This window comes from Typha latifolia, chromosome 7 (assembly GCF_019914945.1).
Source record: "Typha latifolia isolate L0001 chromosome 7, TyphaL0001v2, whole genome shotgun sequence".
NCBI classification, from domain to species: domain Eukaryota; kingdom Viridiplantae; phylum Streptophyta; class Magnoliopsida; order Poales; family Typhaceae; genus Typha; species Typha latifolia.
This window is the reverse complement of record NC_133092.1, coordinates 329,296-356,910: the sequence shown is the minus strand read 5'-3', so window position 1 is coordinate 356,910 and position 27,615 is coordinate 329,296. Positions and strand designations below refer to the sequence as shown.

General features: G+C 37.5%; 2 protein-coding genes across 7 annotated transcripts; both read left to right on the top strand.

The window, feature by feature from the left end:
• The first annotated feature begins 1,401 nt into the window (after positions 1-1,401).
• LOC140792012 (coatomer subunit beta'-1) lies at positions 1,402-14,205 on the top strand. 6 transcript variants are annotated; one of them, XR_012109677.1, is made up of 26 exons: positions 1,402-1,543; positions 1,803-1,823; positions 1,951-2,012; positions 2,143-2,197; positions 3,790-3,826; positions 3,936-4,261; positions 4,353-4,484; positions 4,562-4,710; positions 6,233-6,301; positions 6,866-7,016; positions 7,095-7,160; positions 7,758-7,946; positions 9,013-9,153; positions 9,232-9,306; positions 9,661-9,837; positions 9,944-10,035; positions 10,121-10,237; positions 10,545-10,659; positions 10,764-10,835; positions 11,275-11,471; positions 11,586-11,679; positions 11,901-12,007; positions 12,078-12,210; positions 12,897-13,060; positions 13,658-13,726; positions 14,013-14,205. XR_012109677.1 is itself a non-coding variant. In XM_073142784.1 (26 exons), the coding sequence occupies exons 1-25, from the start codon at positions 1,541-1,543 to the stop codon at positions 13,675-13,677; spliced, it is 2,700 nt and encodes an 899-aa protein (XP_072998885.1). In that variant the 5' UTR covers positions 1,402-1,540; the 3' UTR covers positions 13,678-13,726; positions 14,013-14,205. The 6 variants fall into 6 exon arrangements, 2 of the variants coding, with proteins under 2 accessions (XP_072998885.1, XP_072998884.1); XR_012109675.1 differs by having other exon boundaries at positions 12,897-13,066; XR_012109676.1 differs by having other exon boundaries at positions 12,897-13,089.
• An 8,164-nt stretch (positions 14,206-22,369) lies between these two features.
• LOC140792787 (leucine-rich repeat extensin-like protein 4) lies at positions 22,370-24,817 on the top strand. Its single transcript, XM_073143984.1, has one exon. It carries the CDS (start codon positions 22,443-22,445, stop codon positions 24,303-24,305), a length of 1,863 nt encoding a protein of 620 aa, XP_073000085.1. The 5' UTR covers positions 22,370-22,442; the 3' UTR covers positions 24,306-24,817.
• The last annotated feature ends 2,798 nt before the right edge of the window (positions 24,818-27,615 follow it).

Genomic DNA, 27,615 nt, shown 5'->3' with positions numbered 1-27,615 from the left:
CTTTATCTTCTTCGTAACATAAAATTAGTCTCAACCATTTATATAGAGGCAAAATAAACATTTTAACAACTATGGCTATGGATGTCCCCTTAGTTGCACTTAAGACCAACTCTTATTGGTTCGCTTTAATAACAAGATCACTTTCTAAATCAATAAAAGCCGTAAAAGGATTTATTTGGTTTCCCATAATCACAAACGCTGCTGTAATCCAACGGTCAGTCTCTCGGTCAATCAACCAAGGCATGAGTATCCCTCGGTCGATAAAGATTCCTTAATTCTGTGATAAAATAGGATAGCTTGGAGGTTAATTAAGATAAACTGCTCTCCATCATCCAAGTCCTGGTTGCTATCCAGCTACACTGTAGAGCACTTCATCTCATAATCTAAAGTGTCTAGCTCGGAGAATGCAAACATGCGGTAGCCTTCAATTTACCGTAGCATCCATTAAATTAAATTTAGCTATAACTAAATATTTAAGTCCTTGAATTTCTAAGACATCAAAATCATAATTTGCTTGGTCTGACATCCATTCAAGATCCAAACGAGGTTAAATTTAATGGTTGTACACAAAAGCTTATGCTAGCAAGTAAAACAAGCAACAAAGTTTATATACGTCATCCAATGCAAATGACGTAAACAAAATATAAACTTAAGAGACAAAAAATTTTATAAACTTTTATCATGAATATTGTTATGGATATGATATGTGGATATATCCACAGGTAAATGTGATATTACTTATATGCATGGCCATTTGCATAATTTATTTTTTAATTTTTAAAATAATAAAAATGAGTTTTTGTGCATATTGGCGCACATTTGTTACGCAAATTGTGCGCATTTTATTATTAAAAAATGAATTCATATAATCTTACAATTACCAAAACTCAAAATTATTTTTATGCAAATAGGCCTTGATATACATTACCCATTAAGAAAATATGTAGGAAAGCATAGATATATGGATCAAATACATAGCCGAAATGGGCTTTTTCCGGCCCATTGTATTCGGACGTCCAGGATTTGGCCCATCTTCTTCCTCCTCATTTACGAGGCCTGGCTTTTTTCTGTCCCATTTGAGGTTCTGGTTAAGCTAAAGACTTCGTGAGGAAAACCCAAAGAGCAGAGCTACTATCTATTGTGCCCCATAGGCGTACCCAGTAGCTATAGTTTGGAGTTCATGGAGGTGGTTGGTGCTCACTCAAGATCAATTTACTTTTATACCCCTTATTAACTTGGGGTACATTTTCCGATACCATATGCGACTATGGGAGTTGCTATTACGCTCAGCATTATTCGAAATTTCGAATTAAAATTATTGTTTTATTTGGGGCAAATTTGTAAAAAAGGTGAAATCCATGTTTCGTTCTACTTATGTAGCAAAAGCCGAAGTATCTTCCCGACATTTCCCAAATCTGCCATCGTCGCTGCTCACCCGATCGCATCTCTCCTTCTCCCCCCTCTCTAAACCCTCGATTTCTAGGGTTTCTGCTCCTCTAACAGCGGACTTCTTCACAGCCGCGCGGTTTCAGACGGCAAAATGGTGCGTTTCTTGATTCATTATTCGATAACTGCTCTCGATGTTAGATCTGTGGTGGAATTCGTTTGACTCGTTGTGATCATTTGAATATCTTTTTTTTTTTTCTTTTCGCTCTCCAATTCGTGTTGATCTTGTCAAGATTTGTTAATTTGACGAGTGTTAATCCGGTAGGAGTTTGAATTTCCTTAAGATCTGGATTTCGTTGGGCATCTAATGGATTTTGTTTCTTTTCTTTTACTTGTGTCGGTGGCAATGGTTGCAGCCTCTCAGATTGGAAATCAAGGTACTTATCGCTGATGCTAGTGAAATCTTGGATTAGATCTCGTCCTTTCTATTGCTTCTCGTGTTCAAATCTCACTATTTCGTTTATTTTTGTCTTTAAAATTCGTTTGCGATGAATTCTGAATCAGAGGAAACTTGCCCAAAGATCAGAAAGAGTAAAATCTGTAGATCTGCATCCAACAGAGCCATGGTAACTTTCTTGCATCGATTCTTGTTCATAATTTATCTGTCTCTTTTTCTACTTTAAATACTCAACAGGCAGAGGCTTGAGAACTTCATTTTGCATGGTTTTATGTTTCTTCTTTCCTTTTGTGCTGCAGGATTTTGGCGAGTCTTTATTCTGGAAGTGTCTGCATCTGGAACTATCAATCACAGGCAAGAATCTAATCCTGGATACGATCGATGACTCATACATGATATAGTTTCTTTGGCATGTAGACAGAGAAATTATCTATGCTAAGGCTTTTTTCCTACTTATACATTAAGAGGCACTTCTATTGGCGACAACTTCTTTACGAAAAAAATAGTTTCATTGTTTGAGATGGTGCATATGTTGGAAAAACAATGAGCCCTTGTGTTTTCCTAGTTGCAAATAACTGACTATTACCATCATCGTCGTCATTCTTGTTGACTGTAACATTTTCGTGATCATTCATGCCATAGGTGGCTTAACCAATTTAAGGTTTAAGAATTTTGTTTTGCACCATTTGCATAACATGCCTGATTGTGGACAAAGAAAATAATCTGAAATATTCATAAGTTGATGAGTTTTGGTGGTATCTATTTTAGGTTTTTAACAAGAAATTTGGTGAAATCTGCTCTGCAGTTCTATTCATTTGTTGGAGGATCAAATAGTAGGATGTAAAAATCAGTTCAGAGTTGTCAAGTCATCCAAAATCTGCCTTAGGCGAAGGTTTACACCCCTTATATTGTAGTGGAATCTTGTCAGAATTGTATGTGTTGTTTGGAAAATGATACTAATAGGATACAGGTCCTTGTTTTGAATGCCTTTTGTTATCATATGCACTCCAAAACTATTATCATAAACGCGTAACTTGCTGCAAAAGGTTGGATTACTGCACTTAGTTATAGTTTGGTAGTTTAGTTTTAAGGTACTATTGGTGAGCAATATACATTACAAGGATAGTCAGATGCAGTATCATCTCTTCTGTTACACTTTCGTATTAATATTACCTTTGGCTAGAAATTTTCAAACCTAATTTGCCAACTCAACTGAGCTTGCCTGAAATAAATGAATTTTGGTGGAGGATTGTCAGGAGGCTAGATAAAGGTGTCATTCAGTTAACCTAGTAATCTAAGATTAAGTGGGTTTGGTTTTGACCCCATTACCTCGCAGGTTAGAATGGGTACCTAGTGTTTTATTCCAATTATAAACTTAAAGCATGTGGGCTGTTAAATAACTAGGTTTCAAGTTGCATATGATTATATTGAAGAGATTAGGAAAGTGGCCTTAATAAAGTTGTGGTATCGAGGATGACTTTGGAGTCATTGAAAATAGTGGGTCATGCTTAATCTTCACATTTCTACCAAGATATAAAGTATCACGGTCAAATCTAGGATTTCTCAACCTGACAAGGATTTGACTAGACCGATATATTTATATCAGTATGACCCATTCAGTGATTCATCTTCCCAGTACTCTTTCATGAAGGAAATAAAAATGAGAGGAGTTTGAATTGGCATTATCTAGGTTTAAAGGTAATGTGCCAGTCTGCCAGAGGCTATATGCCAGAATTTTTACAGAATGTATTGTGTCTATGACTATGCATGTCAGCCTTGATAAAATGGGCTGAGTAGATACATTCTTTATTACTTCGGCCTGTGCAGATTCTGTTTCATGGCTGTATGATTACAAGATAAAATTAATGCTATTGGCAGTTGGACATTTCATTTTATTTTGGACTCATATTATTAAATTCATTACAATTTTGTTGGTATATCTTCAGACTATGGTGAAATCTTTTGAGGTCACCGAATTGCCAGGTATGTCATTTCCTTCCCTCCCTTCATCTCTATCTCTCCACTATTCCTAGAATAAATCTATTCTTTAATTATTGTTCATTTGCCTAAATGTTTCTGTGCTTATTTTCAGTGCGATCGGCAAAATTCATTGCACGCAAACAGTGGATTGTGGCTGGTGCTGATGATATGTTCATCCGTGTGTATAACTATAATACAATGGACAAAGTTAAAGTTTTTGAGGCTCATACTGATTACATTAGGTGTGTAGCTGTCCACCCAACCCTTCCATATGTGCTGTCATCATCTGATGACATGTTGATAAAGCTTTGGGACTGGGATAAGGGGTGGATATGTACTCAAATTTTTGAGGGTCATTCTCACTACGTAATGCAAGTTACGTTTAATCCGAAAGACACCAATACTTTTGCAAGCGCCTCTCTTGATCGCACGATAAAGGTCTGATTTAGCATATTTTAATAGGTGAAAGTATGCCTGTTTGCTTTTCATGTTTTTGACCATGCTTTATCCAAAATTTTGAACTTTTCAGATCTGGAATCTTGTCTCTCCTGATCCAAATTTTACATTAGATGCCCATTTAAAGGGTGTGAATTGCGTTGATTACTTCACTGGTGGTGATAGACCATATCTAATCACTGGTTCCGATGATCACACTGCGAAGGTCTGCTTGCTTTCCATTAAGAAGGTAGATATGTGTGCTTACTACAGTTTTTGGTTAATGCGTTCTAATCGGATCAGGTCTGGGATTACCAAACCAAGAGCTGTGTCCAGACACTTGAAGGACATACACATAATGTTTCAGCTGTATCTTTCCACCCTGAGCTTCCCATAATAATTACAGGTTCAGAGGATGGTACTGTTCGCATATGGCATGCAACAACATACAGGTAATTTCTTTTGTGCTTCTGTAGCTTTATACTTATTTCCTGTAATTTTGTTAACTTTGGTGTAACCTTTTGTGTCTGCAGTTGAGTCTGTTCACTTAATTGGTTGCTCAGATACTGATTTATTGTTTTCCACTCAGTAGCCTAGAGAAATAACCTTTTCATTTAAATTGAAAGTCATGTATTTATTTTTCTGGTCAAAATTTTTGTTCCTATGCATATTAAATACTTAAATCAATATTTTTTTTTCTTTTGAGTTGTTGTATGGCAAGGACTGCAAGGTTGATATGCAAGTGCAAGTTCTGGGTATTATTATATTTCAGTATAGCTATTCTTATTTAAGTTATTATATCTGTACGTACTGATTTGTCTTCTAATTTCTGTGAAAATATACTGACTCATCTTTACATGTGATATCAAGCAAATATAGAGCCTTACCTTTAAAATCAGTGTAGGGGAATAATATTCTGTGCAACTACCTCTTTATATATCAAAATCAAGTGATCCATTTTATACACAGTTCTTTTGATGGTCAGCCATAAAAAGTGATGCATATTCTTAACAGCTGGTTCAGGCTTGGGGATGTACGTAGGACTAAAATGAACCTCAAACCTTGACTAGCATTTCTTATGTTGCTAACCGTGAGGTGGGAAGCACTGATCTTTTTCAAGAGGTTAGAGGTGGATAAAGATAATATAAGATAGACTGACAATTGGGGAGGAAGGGCAGGTTATATGTGGTAATTACTATTTTTTAGAATTAGTTGATTTGTTACAAGATTGTTCTCATTATAAGACATGTTGCTTTTTCAACACATTCTCAACTTTATATGCTTGTTGAAGACATGTACTTCAGAATTAAAGGATTTCTACGAGTATGGAAGAAATTTATAGTGGAAAAATTGCCACAGTTACTTTAGTAAATATAGTGGAGAGATTGTTACTAATAAGGTTATTTATTTTTCTTTATTCAAATTGTAGTCAAGGGTTAAGGCTTAATAAGTTCTGAATTATAGTGGAGAGATTGTTACTAATAAGGTTATTTATTTTTCTTTATTCAAATTGTAGTCAAGGGTTAAGGCTTAATAAGTTCTGAATTATGGAGCTTTATTATGAGGCAAGTGGCATATATAAATCCACTTAGACATTTTCTGCACCATCATTCTCGCTCTTTAGGATTTACTTGATGTAATTCTTCAGCTTTCAATATCTTCTTTTAGTTTTCCTTTGAGTTAGTATATATATCTTGGATAATTTAAGTGTTCGCTATATTTCTTATCTGTCACTTTGGTTTCCATTCTCTAAGCTAGAAAATTAAACTTTGTTTTTCCTGTTTAGGTTACTTTCCAAATAAAGATGACATATCTGAGGGGTAGATTTAGTTGAGATAGCTGTTATTTTTCTGTTATTTTCTCTTGCTTTCTGGTTTTTAATTCATTTAACATTTATGTTTACATTCTTTGGGGAGGTCTTTAGTCAGACTTATTGTCGAATTTGTAAACTCTATTTGAATTTCTTTTTTGTAGGCTCGAGAACACACTCAATTATGGCCTTGAACGAGTTTGGGCTGTAGGATGCATTAAAGGTTCTAGGAGGTAAATGAAATTATATCACTTCTGTTTCATGGTTTCACTGAACTTTTCTCTCTGAATCCAAGTTATTTATAGTGTGACATTAGGTTCCATCCTTTTCATTTAATAGTTTATGTCTATAGTGTACCTACTAATATTGTCCTAACTCCTAAGTCCTAACATCCACTATAAATTTTGTGAGTGATGCTTCAAAATATCATTTTGGAGAATCTTAAGCCAGTCACCTAAGTAGTACTGATGTTTTCTTGCTTTACTGTGCTATTACATCAGCAAGAAATGAAAATAAAGTTCCAAGTACCTACAGTAGCTACTGGCTACATGATTTTGTTTGTTTTTAAAGTTCCAGATCTATTTAGAAGCGACTTCCATAAATCTAGAGGGAGATCATGTCTCTTTCGTAAGCTTTTATTTTGGACTCTTTGATCCTTTTGTCAACACTTGAAACTTGAGCCTCTCGGCAATGGTCTCATTTGGTTTTTAAATCACCCTGCTGATTTCCTTGTCTGTGTTTTGTGCTTAAGTCTAACTTGTCATGATTCTAGACATACTGGTGGGTTTATTTTATAGGGTGGTAATTGGATATGATGAGGGAACTATTATGATAAAAATTGGCCGTGAAGAACCAGTTGCTAGCATGGACAGCAGTGGGAAAATCATATGGGCAAAACACAATGAAATTCAAACTGTAAATATCAAGACTGTAGGTGCAGATTTTGAGGTAAGTTTACTCTGTTATGGTATAAGGAAAAGCTATCTTTATTTAAATAGATGTAAGGATTCTTTGTATACCTGTCAGGTCACAGATGGAGAAAGGTTGCCGTTGGCTGTAAAGGAGTTGGGAAGCTGTGACCTTTACCCTCAAGTATGTCCTTATATAAGTTATCCATTACTAATGCTTCTAGTAGTGTTTCTCTTTTCCTATTATTGTTAGATATGAATTGGTAGTGTTGGAGAACTCTTAATTTATCAGGTTCCTAGGAGCCTTTGCATGTTCCTGAAAGTTATTACAGTTTAAATATTCAATTTTTAGCTGCTTGCCTGCTTGTTTTAAGAAGAGTTTGTTTTGGTTTAGATCAATCTCATTGTGGTTCTATGCCTCCATTGCCATTTTTCTTTGTCTCAGCATTTAATTAAAATACTTGGAATTTTCAGCATCAAAGCTGCATTGTCTCTAAACATCTGACTGACCTGTGAATATGTATATCTTCAGAAGTAGAAATTTTTTGTAAAATTTGATTGAACTGAGAATATGATTGATCTTGGTGCAAGACTAGTCATTCATTTATAGCAGTAGGGGCCATTTAGAGAAATTATGATATGTTTGTTCCACCATAAAGGTTTTGAATTTTCTTCATTCATTTTGTGATGTGTATTAGAAGTTTCTAGTACCTGAATTTGGTCTCTTGTCGTTAATGAGATATTCTTATGGTTATTATCCTTGTTCCTATTTTCTTTCCAGAGCTTAAAGCATAATCCAAATGGACGATTTGTTGTTGTTTGTGGAGATGGAGAATACATCATATATACCGCTTTGGCATGGAGAAACAGATCATTTGGATCTGCACTGGAATTTGTTTGGTCATCTGATGGAGAATATGCAGTCAGGGAGAGTACTTCAAGGATAAAGATTTATAGTAAAACTTTCCAGGTTTGGGTTCTACTTATATATGATTGAGGATCTATCTTCTGTTCACGAGCATCCTACATTGTTACAGGTTTTCTTAAGTATGATTACTTTATGTAACCAACATTCCCCTTTCACAGGGATATTGGACTTCTTTGTAGCCAAGGATAACTAGTTCCTTTTTTAGTTTTTTGTTTTGAAATTGTTTAATTGTTGAGTAGACCCTCTTTACGAAGAATTTTTTACTTCTGTTTTTCTATTATCTTCATGGTGATGAAAGATCTACTTTCTTATATGCCTTAAATATGCTTTATTCCGGTTTTGTACCTTCTTTTAGTTACTACGACCATCATAATTCTAATTTTCATACATATGCAGTATACTTCTTTTACTAACCGGAATAAGGAGCTCATGCTCCCTCCCATCTTTGGCTGATGGGTGGCATTGAGTTAGAGTCAGTAAACAACTTTGTATAGGGTTGTCAAAAAAAGCTCGTGAAGCTCATGGGCTCGGCTCGAGCTCTCTAGATGAGCCAAGCTGAGCCGAGCTAGCTTGCTTGAGCTCAGCTCGATTAGGCTCGATACTATATTATAATTCCAAGTTGGACGCATTATAATATATTCACATGATTAATTAGAATTTTTATGTTAATTATTTACTGTTTCTGTATTACTGTGTGTGCTAATTTATATTTTACGATTTATATTTTTTTAATTATCTAGCTTTCAGATTTTATTTTATTATGTATATTAGGCTCAGCCCAGTAAGCCAATTAAGCTTATCGAGCTATCGAGCCGAGCTCGAGTTGAGAAAATCCAACCCTCGATCTGAGCTGAGCCCAGCTCACTCAAGCTTGGCTCATTTACACCCCTAGCTCTGTATTCTATAGTGGCAAGAAGTAAAATGTTAAATTTATTTCCCTTTTGAGTTTTGAGATTGTATTGGCATGAAGAACTGGTTAAATATGTTTCCTTTCTGGCATTTTCATATGCTGAACACATTTGCTCATAGCATTATTAGTATCCAGTTATATTGGCATTTATATGATTGTCCTCCTGGGACTTTGATTTTGGAGTTATGACATTTTCAGGAAAAGAAAAGTATCCGAGCAACCTTTTCTGCAGAGCGTATTTTTGGGGGTATATTGTTGGCAATGTGCTCCAATGATTTCATTTGCTTCTATGACTGGGCTGAATGCAGATTGATACGCCGGATTGATGTGAATGTCAAAGTGAGTTAATTATCTGCTATGGGAGTATGTTTGTATTGCATTGTGCATACTTCATCTAGATTACGTTTGCTTTTGCAGAACCTCTATTGGGCTGATAGCGGAGACTTGGTGGCAATTGCGAGTGATACATCATTCTACATTCTAAAGTACAACGTAAGTTAGTACTAGATCATCATTTGCACACTGAAACCAAAGTCTTCTCTTGTTATACCATAATTGCAGCTTTCCATGTAACTCTAAAAAAACATGCTTATAATGGATATTGTGTCATGATGATATGCTATATAACTATAGAAGTTTTCTAAAAGGCATCACTTAGTGACAGTAAGGCTTGCCTTCTTATTTCTAATAGATTTAAGCTATGAACAACCTTTTTAATAATGGGTAGTAAGGATATGTACATCCTTTTTCCCTAGACTAGCCATTGATTGGGCAAGCATGAAGTAGGACTTACACCTTCTTATGTCTGTAAAACAATTATCCTTTATGAAAATTTATTTCCTGCAGAGAGATGTTGTTTCTTCTTATTTCGAAGGTGGAAAGCCAGTAGATGAACAAGGTGTTGAGGATGCCTTTGAGCTACTTCATGAGATAAATGAGCGGGTTCGAACTGGTATATGGGTTGGAGACTGTTTCATTTACAATAATTCTTCTTGGCGACTAAATTATTGTGTCGGTGGAGAGGTACGAATTTATTAATGCACTGTGAGATGTTCTCTCCTTTTTTGTGGGTGTGTGTGGACATTCTAGTATTTTTGTGCTCACGTAGCTTTTGTTCTGTTTTATGTAGGTTACCACCATGTTTCATTTGGATCGCCCTATGTATTTATTAGGATATCTTGCTAGCCAAAGTCGAGTTTATCTTATTGACAAGGAGTTGAAGTGAGCTGTCAAACTCTACAATTGCTCTTTGAATATCTATCGTCCCATCATCATTTTCTAAGGCTAATAATTTTATACATTGCAGTGTTATGGGATACACCTTACTTCTCAGTTTGATAGAGTACAAAACACTTGTGATGCGTGGTGATTTAGAACGAGCAAGCGGTATTCTGCAGTCAATTCCTAAAGAACATCACAATAGGTACCTCCTGTGATACTCTGTCCTGTGATCTTGCTTGTATAGTATATGAATTTAATCTTTTTTTTAAATCTACTTGCTCTTTTGATATCATTAATTCATGATTATTATTCTCAAACAAAAAAAATTGTAAAATATTTCTGTAGAAGTATTTCTATACCTGTTTGTGAGTTGCTAATTTTTAAAATTTCTTATAAAAATGTTTTAATAATGAGTTAGGAATACTTCCTACATACATTTTTTCTTTTCTGAACTTACACTTTCCAGTTCTCCTTCTTTAACCACTGTGCATTTGGATTTTATTTGGCAGTGTGGCTCATTTCTTGGAGTCCCGAGGCATGCTTGAGGATGCCCTTGAGATAGCTACTGATCCTAATTACAGATTCGACCTAGCTGTGCAGCTTGGGAGGTTAGAAGTTGCGGAGGTGTGATCCATCATTCATCTTGCTACATGATGTTGACCATAGAGTGGACGTTAACTTTTAGTAATGTAATTCTGCATCCTCTCAGACAGAAATTTTCTTTGCAGGCAATTGCTACTGAAGTACAAGGTGAATCGAAGTGGAAGCAGTTGGGAGAACTAGCTATGTCCACCGGAAAGGTATGTTGGCAGTCTTCAAGAGAATCTCATTTGTTATTTATAAAAGCTTTCCAGCAGAGTGACTAATGTGAACACAGGAATAAGAAAAGGCATTACAAAGAATCCACTAAGCACACTAAATGTAACCTGTCAAGTAGTTATACCATGGTTTGCTAAAAGTAGGAATTTGTAATCGATGGGCATAACAGGAAGAATAATGATTTTGAATGAAGAAAGAAAGATAAAGGCTACACAGCTCTAGTAGCTCGTGTAGCTTCTTGATTTACTTTAGGATGATGACTTTAGTTTGGTGCCTTCGTTAATAAAGAATGGCATGAAAAGCATGTTATGTTGGAGGCCCCCCAATTTTTAGCATTGTTTTATTCTGAACAGCTGCTTTATCCTTTTCAAAATATATTAATTTAAAGGTTTTATTTGATCTGTAACTTCACTGGTGCAGTTAGAGATGGCTGAGGAATGTCTGTCCCAAGCTATGGATTTGAGTGGTTTATTGCTTTTGTACTCAGCTCTTGGGGATGCCGAAGGGATATCAAAACTTGCAAATCTTGCTAAAGAACAAGGAAAGAACAATGTTTCTTTTCTTTGTCTCTTTATGCTAGGTAAATTGGAAGAGTGCCTTCAGTTATTGGTCGAGAGGTAAATGCTTAATATACTTTATGCCAAATGCTATTGTATGCAATATACTAGTTAGTTTTGGTAGTTCAAGATTAGTTTTAATGTTTCTAATAGTAGTACACAATCTTGATACAGTAACCGTATACCAGAAGCTGCACTGATGGCGCGATCGTATCTTCCAAGCAAAGTGTCAGAGATTGTAGCAACTTGGAAAAATGATCTCAATAAAGTACTACTATTTTTTGGCTTCATTTTGTTATTCTTTTAGTGGTAGGCTTGATTGTTCAGGATATTTTATGCAAGTGAAAAGCTTTTAATTAGATTGTTTTGTTTTGTTATTAGACTTCTCCTATTTGTGGTTAGTTTTTTTTTTCTCAGGTAACATGCAGCTTTCACAATTCCTTGATTGACAGTAAAAGATGTTGGTTCTTATTTGTTCTTTTTGTACAGGTTAACCCAAAAGCTGCGGAGTCTTTAGCTGATCCTAGCGAGTACCCCAATTTATTTGAAGACTGGCAGGTTGCTCTTGCTGTGGAAGCTAATCTTGCCCTCAAGAGGTGCCTATTTGCCGTCTTTTATTCTTTCAAGCATATCTTGTTCAGCTCTATTTAAATCTCAGTTTTACAGGGGTGACTATCCACCTGCTGATGAATACTTGAGTTATGCTGAGAAGTCGAACACAAGTCTTGTGGAAGCCTTTAAAGCTATGCAAGTTTCTGATGAGGACTTACCAGTTGAAAATGGAGATTCTGGGCATGAGGTATTGAGCATCTTTTTAAGTAAATATTTGTATGGAAGTTCTATGATTTTTTTAAATGATACACTGATTCTCTCTGGACAATGTACAAGTTGTCCATTAAATGAGGTAAAAGAATAAGCAATTCTTTTTGTTTGAGGTTGCTTTTGCTGTCCACAAGTCAAGAGGGGATAACTTCCTGGTCATCAGTCCACCTTTCCTACTAGCACATGAGCTCCATTAAATACTCAGAAGTGTTTAACTGCTTAGCATGGAAAAAATTTGTGGTTTTATTCCATATAGAATGTGAAAGAAATTTAGTATGATTTGTGATATAAGGAAGATGAGAAATATATAGCTGTCAGGCTTGGTACCTTGGATGAAAAAACACTAGGTTAATTATAATAGGTGTTCTTTAAAATCAGAAGCAGCTTTTAAATGACACTACCTTTTACAAGTGATGGGCTGCCCTCTATAAACTTGAATCCATAATTGATCAGTGTTAACATTTCAGAGCTACAATAAGCTGTGTGAGGATTAGTTTCTGGACAACTTTTTTCATCATCTATAGAGCTATTTTGTAAGACCAACTCTGGATATTGCACTTTAACTTGTTATTTTTGTAAATTGCTTTGCACATTGTCTTGTCTCCTCCCACCAATGCTTCCATGCTGCTTCTTTAGGTATCTAAGGAAAGCAACTGTTTGCAGGTAATGGAAGATAATGAAGCAGAAGAAAGTCAGGAAGAAGTAATTGAAGTTGATGCTGATGAGTCTACAGATGGCGCCATCCTTGTAAATGGGAATGAGGGTGAGGAACAGTGGGGTACGAATAATAATGAAGGAACCCCATCAGCCTAAAAGCAATTGGTTGGGCAAGTGTAAAGTCTAAATTTTGTATCTGGTGATTAATTTGTTTCTTCCCCAGAGCTTCCAAGTATATATAAGGATGCTGCTCCTTCAATTCCTGGCTAGAAATAAGGTGTACCTGACCTGAAAGATTAATTAAACATAAGATATTTTATGTTAAATTAGCAGGAACCTTATCCAAAAAGGTGCTTAGTTTTGATAACTCTTCAATATTGATACACTAAAATGAGTAGAATTCTAGTTTCTTCAGGTCTATTTGCATATTACTTTTAATAGGAATTCTTGGTATGTTTATCTGAAGTTAAAATAACTTATTTTCAGTGAAAATTAGATGCGTGAGATTGATCTATCTTGAGCTGAATTGCTAAAATACTGTTATTTACAACCTGCAATCCAGTTAGATTAAGTGCTTGAACTCCGGTAACTAGTTGAGTACCATCTTAATTCCCCCTCTTCTTTGTTCTCTGCATTATCCTGTATTTCAACATGGGAAGTCTGTCTCATGAGCTCTGCTTGTATGCTGTTTTTATTTTAATATTTCTTTTAAAAAAAATTTGTTCATACCTACTCTTCCCTGACTATGTTATTTGCTAATCTTGCAGTGCTAACTCCAAATCAGTAGGGACCAAACAGGCCAACCAGTTTTGGCAGCTGCATTCCCCGTTTTTAAGGTAACAGTGCATCCCCCAACATCTATGCTGCACATTGTAATAGACACATTTCATTGCTACCTATGCCCAACATGTTTCAGACAGCTAATTTGTCATATGGTACTGGATGGTTCAATAATTCAATGTAAAGAATAGTGAAAACCTGAAATAAGTTTGTACTGAGTAAAGAAATAGTCGAGAAGTTAGTTTAAAAGTTCAATTTCTATCAGACTTGAACATTATTTTTTAGCACAAGCTGCTTGTGCATTAGCTATCATAGTTGTTCATTCCCTTCTGTTTTTGCCAGGTTGATGCTGAGAGAACCATGTAGTAGCTTTTATCTCCGGTGATCAATTAGGTCTTACATGGGTCCCCTAGGATCGGAACTGCAAGATTTTCAGAGTTTTTATTGGTAACTCATATAGTGTCAAAAGCTCTTATATCATTTTTGAGTTGTAGAAATATATATATATATAGTAGTTTTCTTGCTTTCACTGCCAGTTCTGTTCTCTTTCTTATTCTCTAATCTAGCAGACAGCTATACCTCTAGCTTTTGATTCTGTCATTCATTGAGTTATTATAATTATTTGTTAAGGACAACATATATACATATAGTACCATTTTTTTCCCCACCTCAAAGAGAAGAATCATTTGCGTTACTTTTGGGGTTGTTTTTGGCTGATTCCTTCATCCTGAAGTGGGTGGTAGTGCCCTTATTATATAGCACGTTGTTGAGCAAATGAAGACGAGAGGTAGGTGTTAGTTTTGTTTACATAGCTGGCACACGGGTTATGTGAATTTATGTCGGTTGGCTACTTGCTAACCTAACAAAGTACCCGTCTTTATGTATATTGTTTGCAATGCCTCAAATGATTGGGGTACTCGTAAAGAAGAGTCAATGTTCTTGCAGGGCTTTAGTACTCCATGCATTAACTTTCTACTGTCATCCACTAGTTGTAATACTTAATTGCAACTTAGTGCCCATGATTGGCATTGTGTATAATAATAATAATAAGAAGAAAAATGAATGTAAGAATGTGTTCTTTCTTTCAGAAAGAAGAGAAGGAATATTAAGAGTGCTTTACCCTGGATGCTTGCTAAGCTTGGGTACCTTTATTTTGTCATGGTGAGTTACGAATGATTGATTAAATCGATGTAAAGTTGTTTTCATCTTTAAAAGGGTCTGTAACTAAAACTCACCTCCAAAGTATGCATACTTCCTCACTTATCATATTTGACTATTTCTATGGAATCTATCCTTCGGGAATGTTCTATTCAAAACTTATTCGGACTCCTTTCTTGGAGAAATACAAGACATTATCCACTTTGCATTGCACTAGAAGCCTCCTAATCACCGTCAGATTGTCCTCATAACAAGAGAGTAAATTTTGATTGGCAAATTTTAATCAGAGATTGTCCCACAAATGATTAAAGGGCATATCGGATTTGCCACGGTGGACTTACATCAAACGGGTAACAGTTAACGATGGACGCCCTCAAGACATCTTTTAGTATGTACGACCGAAACCCGAACCCAAACGTTCTTCCTCTTCAAATGTTCACGTTAATCTAGTGCCTATTCACTTGTAAACAGAACTTTGGCATATTTTGGTCAGTTTGTCCCTGGGTTCGTATGTTCAACTTTATTTTAAGTGGAAGGCGTTGAGAAGAAAAGATTATAACAACTTCAGAAGAGTTTAAAAAGAAAAAATAAAAATAAAAAAAGAATAGTTCTATCTAGAAAACAGTAAAAAGCACAGAGAGCTAGGATCTCTAATTCTCTTAAAAACGTAAAGGACAAAATATGAATACTCGCTTGCATTATGTCGTCCTTTCATTCACTGATCATGAATCTGACTTAAACGAGCAAATATGACGACGCCCGTCCTCCTCTATTCACTGATCCTGAATCTAACCTCAACTCATAGCAAGCTATACGATAAGGCTATGGCCGACAGCAGTCAAGTATTCGATAGGCACGCGACGATCCCCCTTAGTCTGCCTTGTAGATGAAGATAGTAGGAAAGTGTTAAGTGGACAAGATGGCTTTCGGCTGTGCCCTTGGAATATATACACTATAAAAAAAATGCTCCTCTATTATGCTACATGTCCTCACACACCGCTAGTTTTCTTTTCTTTTTTTCTTTTTTCTCTTTTTACTTATTCGATGTGTTCGTTGGGTAAAAAGTGCAATAAGAAAAGTGACAATTTTTCTAAAAGTTCATCATAATAATAAATAGGGGTGTAAGTGAGTTTCTCTGTTTCTCTAAAACTCTGTGAACTTTTTTTTGTTCGCCTCTTCTTCCAAAGGGAAAGAAGGGCATCTCTTACTTTTTAATATACCATATGGTATCATTAATTATTATATATAATTATCTATCTTTATTGGACATTTTTTATTTTTATTGATCTTAATTTAGCGTTTCTTCGGTGCCATAGAGTTAATTCTTTATCAATTAATTTGATGAAAATCTAATGATTAAGATCTTTAAAGATATAATAGGAATGAAATATATTACCGGTTTAATAGGTAATTTCTTTTAGATATATAATCTTACACATTATTTTTTGACAATTATATTATCTTAATATTTTATCAAGTAAAAGACATATATATCATTAATTGAGAATAATGTATATATATATCAAAATAAAAGTATTGATATCTTTTATTATTAACTGGATAAAAATTTAATTACATTTTATCTTTTTATTTATTTTTTATTATTTACATATATCTTTCATTAGTTTAAGATTAATTTAAATTAAATTTTAATAGATAGAGATAGAGAATTATATTTAAATTGAAGTTTATCTCCAAATAATCAATTTTAAATTATTTAATATTAAATGATATTTTCTATAATTAAGGTATAATTATATTTAAGAGAGAAATCTTAACCGAAGAAAAAAAAAGTGTAGAGTGCTTATTACGTACAGTAAAATTAATTATTTATTAATTAGTTTGACGAAGATCTAATGGTTAAGATCTTCAAAGGTATAATAAAAAACTTGGGAAGTTAGGCACGTGTAATTAAATTTTCTTAACTAATATACTTCTTTTCTTACGTAATATAGTTTAGGAAGGCTATTATAGTCATTAGATTAAGATTTTAATTTTTAAATGTGCATTCAAATATTTGCCATCATAATTACAATTAGATAATAAGGTGACTTTAGTAAAATCTTTTACCGCATTTTTTCTCTCGATCCTTATCTTAGTCGTAGATAGCAAATATTAAGCCTCGCTTAGTTGAAGAATAAGATAATTCTAGAATAGTATTATAATCATTTTATTATAATATAGTTTAGATGAGAGCTATATTTTATTTGCAATATTAGGATAAAATGATACTCTCTTATTATAATAATAAGTTGAAATTAAAAAAATAAGAAAAATGTATATAGTATTAATAATTATAAATAAAAATAATTTAATTTAAGGATAAAAGTCTCTTATTCTTCAATTAAACTTATTTAAAAGTCAATTATACTAAATTTAAATTTATTTAAAAGTAGAATTACCTTATCGAGTTATTGAGTCTGATTAACTTTTCTAACACTCTTGGATATACGAGGGGCTCTTATTCTTCTTCAATCAAAATGGGCCTAAAATTCTGGGGCAGTGACGTGGAAAACTTAGTAAGATGGTCCAAATTAACTGTAGCTATTAAATCACTGTCTGTTTAATTTAGTTTCTGCGGACGTGGCAAAGGTCACGCCCTCCAACTGTCTTGCCTTCCGTTGAGGCAATCCTTATTTCGACCCATTCTCGAGTCTACTCTTTAGGGAGGCCGGTCCCGTGATTCGGACATGGCTATGACGGGTGCGGGTGCATCCATGATCCATCCCGGGCATGTTCCTTAATTCCTCATGGCATGGATGACGACGGGAAATGCATGCATGGCTCATTACATACTCCCTTCGCGCTCCATGCTTCCACGAATTTTTGGCTATTTGTCATTGGTATCTCGAGGCTTAAAATATAAATACTAAAAAAATACAAGGTGTGAATCGTAAATTTCTAAAGGTAATAACGCCCGGTAACTCCCAACTGCCACTTCTGGGTCACACGGTCACAAGTGGCGGGCGGTGGCGACCGACGCTTCCCGGTGGGCCTCCTCATGACGCGCCGAGTAATAATAATAAAATTCCCGAAGTAAAAGCCATCTCGGCCGACAGTTTTTTCTTTTTTTTTTCCCAGGAAGCGCTAAATCCTTACGAGTAATTTAAGATTTCAAGTGGGGGTAACTTGCAAATTTGTCTTTATTATAGCAGTCGGTCGCATCTCGCTTGATTTCCACACTACAACGTTTTGAATCTATAATTTTATCTGACAAGCAAACTACTTTCTCGTTCTTCCACGCGTCAAAAGGCTTACATCGCATCCTTCGAACACAAGAAAAAGCCGGCGTTGTTCACCATTTCTACTAACTAGCCACTTATTAAAAAGCTGGTGATTTCCTTTATATGTCCGCGGACGAGAGATCACAATAATTCGCTGGTCATTATGTGGGGTATCCGCATAAAACATTGAAGAAGAAAATAAAAATAAAAATAAAAATAAAAAGGGACTCTTCTGTAATTTTTTTACTAATTGCAGGTGGAATTTTGCAAAAAGGTCCTCTTAATTTGGACCGAAGCAGAACCCAGCGGGGCCATCGGACGACTTATTGATTAACTGCTTTCACGCTCTTCGAAGCGCCCGAAGGCTAACGTTCCCAACTTTTTCTCTTCACGAAAGACAAAAGAACCGGCCTCATTTCTTAAATTTACGATCACGCCCCTCAACAGCGAAAGATTAACTTACTATTTTTTTAAGAAATTTTTATATATAACAATATGTTTTTTAACGAAATTATAATTTACATTTTATATTTTTATTATTTATAAATAAAATCCTATGCTTTGGTAGTATGCTACCGGAGAATTGTGCTAATATTATTCTAATAATAGAAAAGGAAAGAAACAATTTTGACGAGAATAAATTATTTTAATGAACCGGAGCCCACCCAGATAACTGTTACGGGTGTGATATTGTACTGCCTCTTTACGAGAACAAAGAAATAATACTACCGGGTGTTTGGCGTTGTCGATTGGGAGCTTCGATAGCGTCACATGGCACGACCGACACGTGGAGGTCGAGACGCAACTACTTTCTCCTAACCGCTTCCCATGTGCTTCGGTCAACCGAGTTAGATCGGTGGGGTCGGGTTCGCGTATGTCTTATATTTTTATACTTGGATCTTTCGTTTGTGAGCGAACTCGTGGTTGATTTTGTTTTGCTCTTTCTTTCACTTTTTATATAGTGCCGTGTATATGCCGGCAGCCCAGGATTTAATTTAAAATAGAAGATTCTTTTGCAGCTTCACATACATAATAATGTTCAGTCATAATTTTAGTTAGACGCCTATCACTCTTTTCTATTAATGTATAAATCTTTGAACTATATATATATTTGGTACGTAGATTTTATAAATTATTAAAAACATTTCAAACACCTCTCCACAACTCTGGTACCTAAGTTAGGTACTCAACATGAGCCCCTTCAGCAACGAGTTGAGCCTGAAAGAATTTACTTTAGTTTAGACTTGGCTCAATATTAATTTCTGACTTTAGTTTGAAATTTAGACTAGACTCCGGCTAACGTTGAGCTATGTTGAGTTTGAGCTTGAATTGATTTAAATTTTTAAACAAAACTAGAATGAGCCTCAGCTAAGCCCAAACCTAAAACTAAGCTATTTTTAAGCTACGCTAAACTATGTCTATTATTCAAGCTAAGCTCAATCAAATCCAAGCTGCCAAGTCTTAAAACAAACCAAAGCCATTCAAACTGAGCTAATAACTATTTAACATATAAATATATTAATAAATTTTATATTTTAGTTGAGCCTGAGCCACGGTGGTGGAGATCACTCCTCTTATTAGTTATTACTCATTGGAAAGGGCAAGGGATCATGGGATTGAGGTTGACGATATCAAAATGGAGTGAGTGTCCGAAGTTAGATGGACTTTGCAAAAGAGGCTTAGTTGTCGACGGTGAAAACATATGGAAGAATATGTGAGGGCGAAATGGTGATAAGATGGCGGCGCTCTCATCGGAGAGATGCGAAGGGGCTCCCGTAGAGAAAGGGGGAAGGAAACATTTAGAGCTTAAGGACAAATAATGAATTAATAAAGTAAACAAAAATTATTAGCTGCCCCACTTAACCTTCCAGCTAGAAGAGCATTTGTATCACTTATCATTTACGTTAATGGGATTAGAAGGATATGTGATTTTTACTACTTTAGAGAGTCTTTATTCATTAAAAAAAGGTTTAAGAAAGATATGCGTAAATGAGTGACGTTTTAGTGGGCCTGAGTAAAATTATCAGTTTAATATTAAACTCGTTGGTAAAAAAAAAAATGCATAGCGGTAAATAGGTCTATAAAAATAATCCAGCTGCTCAAATGTCAATATAACATAAGAATCTGGTTCATTAATTTCAAAATCAAAACAATGTAGTAATCTCGCAGTTAAACCTGAATTGAAATTATACGAGTGGAGCTTCGATCGTCAACCGTACGGCGAAGTTACCTTCAAATTAACAAGTATAAACCATAGCTAGGCTCGATTAAATCGACTCATACTCTACAACAAAGACTCGATTAAAAGTATAATATTAAGAAGAAAAGTTTTAAGAAGAAATTATACTCCAGTGCCTGGACTTAGAGTAAATTCCTTGAACGAGATGTGCATGCTCACATTCACATATGGCTGATAGAGAACTGGGCTCTTGCGTGCATTAACACGCAACGCGAGTGTTGGGGAGTAGTGAGTACAGCTATCTGCTCACTGTCCTCTTGGCATCATGTGCCCTAATTTGGGCCATGGATCACTTTGTTATCCCTCGTCCAGTCACCCTGGATGGAAGAACTCTCTATCTACTTTATCATTTATTTGGGCACCATTTGGATACGTTTCCTAGTGGTAGATTTTTTGTCCATTTTTGGAGGCAGTCATAAGATACCAGTTGGAATTTGGAACATGGCGTGTCATCCGATAATAGCATTGATTGAGAGATATGAAACAAATCTATATTTAGTTGCATCCATTACTTTGGATGTCGTCCAATAATCTCCACCGTAGTATGAAGTCAGAGTGAGTTAATTGTGCCTTTGGAATTCGTGAGCGCTTTTGAATTTTGAATGTTTATATTCCTTATAAAGTTGTAAAATAATTGTAGAACATGCGAAGTTGACATTATTTTTTTTTTCTAATTTTCTTATCAATTTAAATAATTTAAAATATGTGGAAGTCGAGGCAATATATTAAGATTAAGAAAATTTTACCAACTCAAATTATAGAGAGTAAAATAAATATTCCAATTTTAAACTTTATTGATGGATAACTCCTTGTCCAACGTAACTAATCATGTGAGATTGTGACCCTAAACAAATCGGAATTACTTGACAGAGCATCGCCTCTAATCCCATTATCCAGAGTTAAAACGGGTCGATCGCAATTGATTACAACTGGTGGGGTTGTTACAGGATAAGATTTCAAGGAATATACCGAGATGGTGGTCATGAGTTCTGGGCCGTCCGATCGATCATGAACCGTCCGATCCGATTGTAGAGAGGGAGGGACTAGGGAGGGGGGGGGGGGGGGGTTATGGTCGATGACGTGGCAGGTATCTTTCACGGGAACGCGGTGTGCCAGCGAGGGGCTCGACGCCGACGGTTCCAGCCGTGCAGGACGTGACACGTGGACCCCACTCACATGCTAAGGTTTGATCTCAGGCTTCCGAGTGGGGACCAGCACCTCACTCGTTAACAAAATAATAAAGAGCACATAAACATCTCCGTCATCTCCATCCGTTCCCATGCATGATGGAGCTTCATTCTTCAAACCATGCATGCAGTCTGGTAAATGACCGGAGTAGCCTTCGAGACCACGATCAAGGAGATAAACAACCATCCCGATTAAGCCTCCTACTCAGCCAAATGGCACACAGATAAAAGAAAAGTCTTTTTAAGCTTATTAGTAAGTTAAAAAGGACGTGAACAAGATTAAAAGGTGAAACCTGCGAGGAGTAGAGGTTTTCGTTGAGTGGGGTAGTTTTGGTTTCGGAACGCCTGCCTGTCATTTCCTCACCGGCCTCTATCCATTGTTCGCAAGCAACATTTGCACCGAACACCCTACATTTAATCGGAATTTGCAGAATACGCCCTGAATTAAATTAAGCTAAGTATTTATTTGCTGCTGCTTCCATTGGAAAGCGTAATGGAAGGACACTCTTTGATGAGACAGTGGTAATTGAATCGCAAATGAATGAATGGTCAAAAGATGGGGTTGCAAGCCGCAAATTCTCATAAAATGTAATAGGTGTTTATTTAAAAATTGTCCGATTCTCAAAAGCACAGGCAGTCAGTCCCAAGCTCTCACCGCGAGTGAGCCGAACCGGAGCACTTTAGTAAGTAAGGTATTAAAACAAAAGGAAGGAAAGAAAAATGGGCAGTAAAGTTGAATAAGGTATCCACAATAATCATGAGCCAAGGAGCGTCAAAACGGAACGGAAATGATTTATCGTATAATAGTCTCGTTTGTGATTAGTCATTACTACTACGACCGAGTTTAGAGTCATTACTACTACTAACTAACTAACTTGGAACCCTCGGAAGCATCTCTTTCTTTCTCTCTCTTGGATACGCTTTCATTTTGGGTGGGCTTTGAGCTGTGATTTAGCTGGCCTCGATGTTTATTTCTCACACACCTCCAAAAAACCCCATTAGAAAAAAAAAAGGAGCCCCACTCTCCCTTTTCTCTCTATCTCTCTCCTCATCTCCTCCTCCTCCTACTAGTCTTCTTTTCTCCTCTATTCCCTTTCTCCCATCCAAAACCCAGGGAGATGAGATGAAGAAGAAAACCCAACCACAGCATCTCCATCTACCCCTACTCCTCCTCTTCGCTCTATTCTTCCTCTCCTTGGCCTACTCGGCGCCGGCTTTCTCAACCCATGGGCTAACCGACGCCGAGGCCGGGCTAATCCGGCACCGGCAGCTGCTCTACTACCGCGACGAGTTCGGCGACCGTGGGGAGCACGTGACCGTGGACCCCACCTACTGGTTCCCGAACTCCCATCTCCGGGACGCCTACATTGCCCTCCAAGCGTGGAAGCAGGCCATCCTCTCCGACCCCCTGAACCTCACAGGGAACTGGGTGGGCCCCAACGTCTGCAACTATACCGGCGTCTTCTGCGCTACCTTGCCGTTCCACCCCTACTTCGAAGTCGTAGCTGGCATCGACCTCAACCACGGCGACATCGCCGGGTACCTCCCGGAGGAGCTCGGCCTCCTAACCGACCTCGCCCTCTTCCACGTCAACTCCAACCGCTTCTGCGGCACCGTGCCGCATAAGTTCGACAGGTTGCGTCTCCTCCATGAGCTCGACCTCAGCAACAACCGCTTTGCCGGGAGGTTCCCCGACGTCGTCCTCCGCCTTCCTGCCCTAAAATACCTCGACATCCGCTTCAATGAGTTCGAGGGATCGGTGCCAAAAGAGCTCTTCGATAAGGATCTCGATGCAATCTTCATCAACCACAACAGGTTCGCCTTCGACATCCCTGATAACCTCGGCAACTCGCCGGTGTCGGTGGTTGTGTTCGCGAACAACCGTTTCCACGGGTGCTTGCCGGCGAGCATCGGGAACATGTCAAAGACTTTGAACGAGATCATCTTTCTTAACAACGGGCTCAGATCTTGCATCCCGGTGGAAATCGGACTGTTGAAGGAGCTGACGGTGTTCGACGTCAGCTTCAACGAGCTGATGGGGCCGCTGCCGGAGACGATTGGGGGTATGGTGAGCTTGGAGCAGTTGGATGTGGCGCACAATTTGCTCTCCGGCACGATCCCAGAGGTGATCTGCGATCTTCCGCGACTCAAGAACTTTACCTACGCTTACAATTTCTTTACTGGAGAACCGCCGATGTGCTCGAGGGTGCCGTCGTACGACGACCGGAGGAATTGCCTGCCGGATCGGCCGTTGCAGAGATCGGAGAGGCAATGCAAGTCGTTCCTTTCGCATCATGTGGATTGTAGCGCTTTCAGATGCAAGCCTTTCGTCCCTGCTCTTCCTCCGCCTCCTCCTCCTTCACCTCCGCTATTCTCTCCACCTCCTCCTTCTCCTCCTCCGCCATCTCCATCTCCGCCTCCTCCATCACCACCTCCGCCGTCTCCGCCGCCGCCATCACCACCACCGCCCTCTCCCCCTCCGCCATCGCCACCTCCGCCCTCTCCCCCTCCGCCATCGCCACCTCCGCCCTCTCCCCCTCCACCATCGCCACCTCCGCCTTCTCCCCCTCCGCCATCGCCACCTCCGCCATCTCCACCTCCGCCCTCTCCTCCGCCTCCATCCCCACCTCCACCATCTCCGCCTCCACCACCCCCACCTCCGCCACCTCCAGTATACTCACCTCCTCCGCCTCCTCCCGTATACTCACCACCTCCACCACACCCATGTGTCGAGCCACCGCCACCACCAGCACCCGTGTACGAAGGTCCACTACCTCCCGTCGTCGGAATCTCATACGCTTCTCCGCCGCCCCCTCCCTTCTATTGATTCTTTTGAGAATTGCCCTTCTTATCCTTCTCCTTCTTTTAATTAGAATACAATTTGGGGTCTATCTCGCACTTGTTCTCCATTCAGTTCTGCAACCGTTTTGTTCTCTTCCTTATCCCTCTCTTTTCTTGATGGCTTATGGTGAAAAGGCAAGGAGCGGATCAGTTTTCTTATTTGCTTTCATCGTTGTGATGAAAAGGATTCGATGAAGACTACTTTGAGAAGGGAAGAGCAGGGATAGGAGGAGAAAATTATATTAAAAAAAAAGGAATTTCTAAATATTAATTTGGTTTGTGGGTATTTGAGTTTGTGAATAAATGGTTGAGAGAGTGACAGAGCAAGAGAAGAATGAGAGATTAGGTGCAGGAAGAAATGAATGTATAGAGAACATCAGAATTCAGAGATAAGTAGATCAAATTGTGGTATTTGCTTTTATATTACACTGTTATTTTCCTTTTTAGTTCTTATATGATTACTCTGTTGCTCAATCTTATTTCCATCTTCTCCCTTCATACTGCACTCTTCTTCTTGTCTCAATGGAATTTATGATTTATGTTCATCTACTCGTATCTTATTCCTTTTGTTTTATACCTTAACTTTCTGAAAGCATGATGTGCCCCAGGAATGAGTGATAGAGAAGAAACTAATCTTTGCTTTTCCTAGAGAATTCTTGCCATCAATTTCGTTTCATTGCTTCTTCCTAGTGCATGATGTGTCATGGAATATTGGTATACCAAATGTTCTATATATTATAGCTTTCTCATAGTGACAAGTGATATCATATACCTGTGAGAATGATGTAGCCTGGACTTACAGTTGTTCAGGGATGACTAAATTTTGCTCTTTAGAGAAAGAAGTAAGAAGGGGATATTGCTTCTTCCAACGTATTTTGAAAAGCTACGGGGAAATTGGACGTAGCAGTGGAGGCAGTCTTGGCACCAATCGCGAGTAAGTCCTTGAAATTTTTCTTTGTTCTCAGAATTTGAGATCCACTCTAGAAAAGATCAATTAAACAACTGTTATAGACTCCCATCCCCCGGCTCCTTTTTAGCCGTAACGTCCGGTGAAGACTTTGAACCACAGCATGTGCGTTTGCTTACTGGGATTCTTCACTCGTTTGCAGCAAGTTGGATCACTACGGTTGTGGTTGGAAAACTTAGAATATCAAGTCTAATCGTTATATAATATCTTTTAGCCATTGAGATTTGTTGTATATCTTCCTTAGGATTATGTTCCCGTTGACAAATCATTCTTCCCCCTTTTTTTTTCCTTCTTATATTCTGTCTTGGAGATTGGTAGCCTAGACATGTAGATATAGCTTGGTAGGTATTCCATCCATCTTTGGTGGCCGTTCCACTTGTAACTACACTTCAACCCCATGTTCTCGTGGTCCCTCTCTTGTTAGTAACCCGGATTTGTTCTCCCGTGATAAATGCACATGATGCAAGCCTCTTAAAACCAAAATCTACTCTTTTTATACTACTAGATTATTGCCTTAAGTTTGGTGGATGTGGGATAGAAAAGGACTTGTTATATTCCTATCTTTATTCACGATCTCAATATTGGGGGTTTCATTATGTTAAAAAAAATATGACATATAGACATATAGTATTGTTTGTTATTAATGAACTTAAGCTTTCAGTGTAATTGATGAGTTATTATGATATCCAAACTAGTTTTTCTTGAGCTGATTTAAACCTCGGTGTGATGGGATCCACATTATATTATTTATAATATATAGTCCAAACTTAAGTTTTAAGAGTAGTTATTAATTGCAGATGTCGGTGTTGGTTTTTAATCGCAGATAAGTGAAGGTTTATCTACGAATAGTCTTATCTTTGGATAACCCTAGGGATGGATGTCTGGAATGTGAACACTGAACAGCGGTAGAACCCAAGAAGAACATTTTTAGTGCTATTCATCGTTTCACATGAATCACTGTCTGTGTGGAGATGTTTGTGCTTCGTCCAATCTCTTGTTATTGTGTGTCCCATCAAGAGATTAAAGAATTGGATCATTTCTCGAGGGCTACAACGTCCTCCAGGACGGCTGAGGCACCCACGAAATTGAGCAACTTAAATGGAGATATAGCCAAGTGTTTGTTTGCTTCCTCCATTCCTGTACGTTGTTTACTAGAAGTTGCAGGCGAGGCGTTTGATGTTTTGGCTGACTCGTGGCTCTCTTAAATGAAAGCCTGAAACTTGAGTCAGAAGTACGTGAGCTATGATCATCACTCCTTGCAAATGCACTATTGCATCATGAAGTTAGTTCTCTTCTGTGTTATTTCCTTTGGATTCCATTATGATAATGGTTTCCGTTGAATGCTCTACGCATGGGATTCCAGTAGATTTTTCTCAGTGGCATGATTTGTACCAGAGAGCAAGGCAATTTCTATACTGCCCCTGGTTACCACTTCTTCCGGTGCTGGAAAATTTTCTTCCATTTGAGTCGCTAATGAGCCTTTTGACTTGGTGGAGTGAGTCTTTTGACGACTACTTTCACATCAATGCAAGCCCAAAATGGCCCACATGGTATCCAATTGGGATTCGCTCGCATCATCATATGCTTATTTGGGCCTATCTGGGCCTGTCACTTTACACTCGAAGAAAGACTTGACTTAGTTTCTCTAATGGGCGGTGTTGTTTAAATGCAAATCTAATCATTAAAGAGGTACTTGTGATTTTGCCACTATCTGAGACGATGCTTTCATCCCTGAGTGGAAGCTTTTGATGGTAATTGGAGTTGTATCATCTTTCACCGTCCGATGGTTGGCTGACGGTGGGATGACGCGAGGATGTCATGTGTAACTGGGATGATGCTTACTTCACCGTAGCATCATCATTATTTGGAAGAGCGAGTCCCATTTAATTAGCATTAGTCGTGTCTCCAATAATGGTTCACATTTGATGATCTCATCACTGTAAGTTCTTTTTCCTTTTCCTTTAATGAAAAGCTCGTAGGTAAATAATTTCATTAAATCTAAACAGATGATATAAGCTCGATACGCATAAAAAATAAAAAATGTATTAACCCACTACGAGTGTAACAAAGAAAATAAATATTAAATCAGAAGTCCAATAAGATCAAAACAAAACATCCATAAAAACAACTGGCGGCTAACTGTTTAGCATGCATGTGCTTGGCCTCGCGTGTTGATTAATGATTTATATAACGGGCTCTATTACTATTGCCCTGTGTATATATAGTGCTTATCCAACTAAATAGATTTAGTTTGTTATCAGACTAAAAAGCTAAAGATAGTACTTAATTACCCATCGATCGATGTGGTTTTTATATCTTACGTTTGGTG